Source organism: Apteryx mantelli, chromosome 4, assembly GCF_036417845.1.
Source record: "Apteryx mantelli isolate bAptMan1 chromosome 4, bAptMan1.hap1, whole genome shotgun sequence".
In the NCBI taxonomy this organism is placed as follows: domain Eukaryota; kingdom Metazoa; phylum Chordata; class Aves; order Apterygiformes; family Apterygidae; genus Apteryx; species Apteryx mantelli.
In genome coordinates this window covers 46,357,229-46,363,366 of record NC_089981.1, presented here as the reverse complement: position 1 = coordinate 46,363,366, position 6,138 = coordinate 46,357,229, and the positions used below count along the sequence as shown (strand labels likewise).

The 6,138-nt window shown below is 51.8% G+C and overlaps 1 protein-coding gene across 1 annotated transcript; it reads left to right on the top strand.

Moving 5' to 3' along the window:
• The first annotated feature begins 951 nt into the window (after nucleotides 1–951).
• SLC35C1 (solute carrier family 35 member C1) lies at nucleotides 952–5,701 on the top strand. The gene is made up of 2 exons (XM_013959224.2): nucleotides 952–1,504; nucleotides 3,588–5,701. The coding sequence occupies exons 1-2, from the start codon at nucleotides 958–960 to the stop codon at nucleotides 4,145–4,147; spliced, it is 1,107 nt and encodes a 368-aa protein (XP_013814678.2). The 5' UTR covers nucleotides 952–957; the 3' UTR covers nucleotides 4,148–5,701.
• The last annotated feature ends 437 nt before the right edge of the window (nucleotides 5,702–6,138 follow it).

Below are 6,138 nucleotides of genomic sequence, written 5' to 3'. Positions count from 1 at the left end.
CTGTGAACACTTTGTACTTGGAAAAAAAAGCAAAATCTGCATGGCCATCTGCAGAATACTGTCTTCAGGTTCCTGAGTCTTATGGGATGTCTGACCAACAGATTGGTAAGATCAAGGTAACAGGCACTGTGTACAGCTGCTTTGAGTTGCCTGGTCATGAATGTATTCAGCAACGCTTGCCTGGTGGAGAACGGACTAGCTTTGCGCCTACTGCTGCCTGCTCAGTTGCCCACTTCCAAGATTTATCACTTGGGCAAGACTGTTCTGATCACCCAGTCTGGCTTTTGTCACAGCATTTCACCAAATGGCTCCTGTGTCGAGCCCATCACTTCCGGCTACATAAATTATTCCAGTGCTAATTACCCTCACTTATTTGCCCATTATTTCCAGTTTCCCCTTCTAGCCGTCCGATAGATGTTCATATCCTTTTTTTGTTAGATTTTAAAAAATACATCTATCAGCAGATATCTGTTCTTTGCATAGTGCCACGGCTGCTCCTTTGGGCCCAGACCCGGGGCCAGGCCCAGGCCGCGGGGTGGGGAAGAGCAGTGGGGGGGGGGCCCAAGGAGTGGCCGGGGGCGCGGGGCCGGGACCGGCGGCGCTACCCGCGGCGCCGGCGGGCCCCGTCCCAAGATGGCGGCGCGGGCTGCCCGCGGCGCCGGCGGGCCCCGTCCCAAGATGGCGGCGCGGGCTGCCGGGCCGGGGGAGGTGGCAGCGCTGCCCGCGGGGCGGGAATAAAGGGCGGCGGGCGGAGCCGCGGCGCTTGGGGAAGCGCGGGGCTGGCGGCGGCACCAGCAGCAGCACCAGCAGCAGCACCAGCAGCAGCACCAGCAGCAGCAGCAGCGAGGGGAAGAGGCAGGCGCAGGTGAGCGGGGGGGCGGCGTGCCGCGTCCGCAGGGGCGGAGCGGGGGCCGGCCGGGGCCGCGGCCGGGCGGGCGCCTGACGGCCCGGCCCGCCATGAACAGGGCGCAGCTGAAGCGGCCGGGGATCCTGCGGATGGCGCTGGGCGGCAGCGCCGCCGACCCGCTGCTGCCGGCCGACGGCGGCGAGGGGCGGCCGGCGCCCTTCCTGCTGCGGGCCCTGCGCATCGCCGTCGTGGTCTGCCTCTACTGGTTCACCTCCATCACCATGGTCTTCCTCAACAAGTACCTGCTGGACAGCCCCTCGCTGCGCCTCGACGCCCCGCTCTTCGTCACCTTCTTCCAGTGCGCCCTCACGGCCACCCTCTGCCTGGGCCTCAGCCTGGGGGCGGCCTGCGGGCCCCCCGGCTGCCCTGACCTGCCCGCCCTCCGCCTTGACCCCAAGGTGTCCCGCAGCGTCCTGCCCCTCTCCGCCGTCTTCATTGGCATGATCACCTCCAACAACCTCTGCCTCAAGTATGTCGGCGTGGCCTTCTACAACGTGGGGCGCTCACTCACCACCGTCTTCAACGTGCTGCTTTCCTACCTGCTCCTCAAGCAGACCACCTCGCTCTATGCCCTGCTGGCCTGTGGCATCATTATAGGTGAGCGGGGCCGGGAGGGTGCCCAGGCCAGGTGGCGTTGGGGCTCCACAGCCCCTGGTGGCCCACGTGTACCCACATGGTGTGGACCCACCATGCAGGCGGTCCTGCAGCCTCGGAGAGCCGGAGGAGGGGTTTCTCCTGAGGTTGGGCAGGTGACTGGAGAGAGGCCTGATTAACCTGGCTTTGGGGTCCTGGCGTCTCACTGTGGGCTGTAGCGCGCTGTTGTACTGCTTTATCCCCTGGGGTGAACGCCTGTTGGAAGGCCCTATTTGCTCTCTGCTTGTTGTCACTGCAGCATCTCAAGTCTCCAACTGCTCGGTAGTATGTATCCCTGCAAGATAGGGGAATGCTAAACTCTTACAGGCCTAATGGGAGCTTCCTGTCCTTTATTTGCAGATGTTGCTCAGCACCCCTTGGTGGTAGGCAAAGCCATGATAAGTAGGCTGTAGAAGTGTTAACTGCCTTATGTGAGTGGTGATCCCTCAGGACACTCAGGCTTGGTAGTGCTATTCTGGCCTTAAGCTCAGACCTGGACAGTAAGCTGACTTCACCCAAATACTGAGCCAAGCAAAACTGTCCTTCCTCTCTAATAGTCTCCCCCCAGGTACACAGCTGCTCCCTGATGAGATAGCACAACTTTCCTTGCTCTACCTTGGACAATCTGCTTTGCATGTCTAGAACAAGTAGGTAACAGTCCTTAACAGAAGAGATGACTCTTTTCTGACTGTTGCTCTCTTTTTACCCCCTTCCCCCCCCCCCCTTTGAGCACTAAGTAACTATCAAGTCTCCACTGAAGTTTAACTTACCTTAACTTGCTATTTTTTCACAGAGACCTTAAAACAACTGGTGGTTTTCTTCCTACTTTCAAATGATTGTTGCATTATTAGCTTTGATAACAATAACAGTATTTAATAACTGTAAGCACCATTGGGACCATACAATGGAGCCTGCCAATTCAGACAAGCTGAATGCATGTGATGAAGAGTTAGCTAATCAACCAAACTTACTACACAACCAGAGTTTCTGGTGTTTTGAGAAAGTAGGGTAGGGCATTGATTGGCTTAAAGGGCACAGCTTATTAGTCTTCCATTCTTCCATTCCAAAGCCATCAGTAATGCCAAACGCTACCTTCCACTTCATAGCCTTTCAGATGCCAAGGATAGTGCATTTTTTTTATTTTAGTCCAGTTACAGGTGGATGTGTGTTCACTCCAGGGCTTAGACAAGCAGATGAACTTGAATGAAAATGAGTTAAAAGACTCTCCTCCCCGCAGAAGGGGTGAACAGGAGGGCCTGTCTCACTAACAGCTGCTATTTTTCCCAAGTGATGCAATCAGTTGGCTTCAGTGTTCCTTCAGAAGCTGATCTCCCCTGTTATGGTTTTCTTATGAGCTGGATGAGGGACAGTCTCCCTCTCTGCCCTGGAGAGTCAGAGTCTGTAGCTCCTGTTTCAGAGGTGGTTAAAAAATGTACTGACTCTCAAAGAAGTTCAGCGTAGTAAAGACATTGCACTCAGTTTCTATCTTGTGATCTTTTTTGCTAAAGCTTCTTAGTATTACACCCATGTGTTTTACTGTCTTTCCTTCTTCTGATTTCTCTTGTCTTTTTATTCTTATAATAGTGCAGCCAAGCCTGGGTGGGTTGTGGGGCCTGATTTCCTCCCCACACTGTGGTAAGAGAGGAATATTTCTTGCTACCTGTGCATCCCATTTGCTTCCTTGTCAATAAAAAAAAAATCATGCGATCTCCTTCTGAAAATGACCTGTACACAAAGAATGTCTTTAACTTCAGTTCATGGCTTTGTGGAATAATTGTTTCTAAACTCATGCTGCCTACTCACTGTAGAAATCAATCCTCTAAAATTGAATGATTGTGCAGTAAAACACCTGTGCTCCTAAAAGAAATCCTCCTAGAATGCTAGTCCTGACACACTGGATTAGCATAATAGAAAGGGGAAACCCTTAAGCCTGTCTCTGCTTATGATTATGTTTTTTCTGGTATAAGGTGGATGATGAATCACTGGCTGTATGTGTTTTGAGTCCTTCATCAGTTGTTCAGATTATTCCTGATTTGTTTGGTTGCAGGTGGCTTCTGGCTGGGTGTTGACCAGGAAGGAGCAGAGGGCACTCTGTCATGGGCCGGTATATTCTTTGGGATCTTAGCAAGCCTGTGCGTCTCGCTCAATGCCATCTACACCAAGAAGGTGCTGCCAGTGGTGGATGGTAGCATCTGGCGCCTGACCTTCTACAACAATGTGAATGCTTGTGTCCTGTTCCTCCCCCTCATGATGCTGCTGGGCGAGTTCCACACCCTCTACCACTTTGACAAGCTGGGGAGCCCCAGCTTTTGGGGCATGATGACCCTGGGTGGAGTGTTTGGCTTTGCCATTGGGTATGTGACCGGACTCCAGATTAAGTTCACTAGCCCACTCACCCACAATGTCTCTGGGACAGCCAAGGCCTGTGCCCAAACAGTGTTGGCTGTTATCTATTTTGAGCAGACAAAGAGCTTCCTGTGGTGGATGAGTAACTTGATGGTTCTGGGGGGTTCCTTTGCCTATACGTGGGTGAAAGGGCTGGAGATGAGGAAGGTACAAGAGGAACCTACTCTCAGAAGCAGTGAAAAAAACGAGACTGGTGTGTAGGTAGCTCCAACTTCACGTTTGTTTCTGTGTCTGGGGAGCTCACCTTCAATGTGAAAGGAGCCAGGAGCAGGAAAAGTTGACCTGCAAAGTGTATGAGGAGCTGTGTCAGGAACCAGAGCCAAAGGCCTGTCTGAATTGTGTTTTATCCACTGGATTGCACCCTGTCTCTGAGTTGGGAAAGCATGTGTTGGAAAGACTAAGTTACCATGATCTCTTTTTAAAATGGATGTTTCTGACCTAATCTGGACAACTTGCTTTTCTGGAGGTTGGAGATGGAGTGGACAAAGAGCAGGATGAGAGCTGTGTATATTTGGTGATACAGAATGACAGCAAACTGAATTAACATAGTCTGAAATGATAAAATCCTGAACCTTCATGTAAGGAAGAAGCAGGTAGCCAGACTGTCAGGAACAGTCTCCAGTAAAGTGTTCCCCTGTAGTAGAATTGGCAATAGTAAATCTTTCTATTACTCACTTTAAAGCAAGTGATTGGAAAATTCCTCCCTTCTAGTTCTGTACAATTCTAAGCAGAAGCAGTGCCTCTAAATCTCATGTCTGAAGAGCCAGCATCTCCTCTTGTTGAGTTCTCTTGTGTCTGTGTTTCTGCCCATCTGGTTTGTTAGCTTAAGCTATCCAAGAGGCAGGGATGAAACTTCTCATTCCTTCTGCACCTTTTTTCTGTGAGGGAGAGCATGCTGTCTTAAATGGCATGCCTTTGTTAAAGAGGAGCAAGACCTCTGCCTTTTTCAGGCTCAGAAGGGAGGGGAAAAGTTTCTGAAGCACTTGCTTCTGTAGGGTGGAGATCCCAGGGCAGAGTTCATGTTTGTCCTCTTTCCCTCCTGTGTAGGAGAGAGATTTGTATCTGACAACTATGTTGTTACTAATTAGGCCAGTTTCAGGGGACTTGTGCCATACCTCCTGTTGATCCCCTCTGGTGCTTGTGGCTTGTCTTTTGGCTTGTTCCTTGTAACTTTTTCCCCCATGTCCAGTTCAGTCAATCATTTGCCAAAAAAAATCCCAGTTCTGCCCAGCTGTGTCAATCCCTTTAATTGGAACTTGCATTTAGGCTTCCTCTAAACAGTTATAATCCTGCAGAACTCTTTGCACCCCATCTGGTCTTGTGCCAATGCCATCTGAGGCTACTCTAAAGCCATGATTTCTGATCCTTGTAAGCAGTGACCTCCTGTAATAAGCTGTCATGCTGTACTGTATACTGTATCAGCTTTCTAAACTCTGGGCCCCTTTAATTCAAAGGGTTATTTGAACAGGGATTTTGGGCAGTGGGTGCAACTACTTTATAGCATGCCCAAGTGGACCCTACGCGTTGATGTCTGACTGCTGCTGCAGAAACACTAGGACACTTGTTTCTGTCCTGAGCATGTGTTTCTGGTTTCTTGACCATGTTTACCACCTTGGTGGGTGCATCCTCTCATTCTTTTTTTTGGTGGAGGGTGGGCTTTTTGGTCCTCAAATTTCCTATTGGAACAGAATTTTTTAATGATGCAAATACTGACTTATAATTGTCAGATCTGTTGAATAAAAATGAGGCTTGGTATCTTGGTCTGTCTCCTTGAAGAGCTGTTCAGCAGCACGAGGGAATAGTGGCTCCTGAAGCAGGAACAAGGAAACGGAACAAGGAAATTGTAGGTGTGGGTGGCTTCAGATATAAAATTTGCTTAAGATAGTGAGAAACAAACATTTCTGCGTATGTGGTGAGGAGGGCTTTGCTGTGACCAGGCTGGCTGCTGCTCTGACTCGCTTAAGCCACGCCAGCTCCTGCGCGCTCCTGAGAGGCCACGGCGGCGGGGCCGGTCCCGCCTCCCTGCCGGCCCGACGGGGGGCGCTGTGCACCCGGGCCCGGCGGCGGCGGAGCTGCGCTTCTCGTGGCGCTGTGCGGGGGAGGCCGGGCTGCCGCGGCCTGGGCGGCTGAGGGCGCCGTGTCCGGGGGGGGGGGGCGGGCTTCCGGGCGGCTCTACTCTTGCGGGGGGGGGG

Bases quoted from the DNA above. Each gene is read 5' to 3' on its own strand.
- SLC35C1 (XM_013959224.2), top strand. From the start codon at position 958: ATGAACAGGGCGCAGCTGAAGCGGCCGGGGATCCTGCGGATGGCGCTG. The intron at 1,505-3,587 runs GTGAGCGGGGCC...GTTTGGTTGCAG, and splicing joins GGCCTGTGGCATCATTATAG to GTGGCTTCTGGCTGGGTGTT.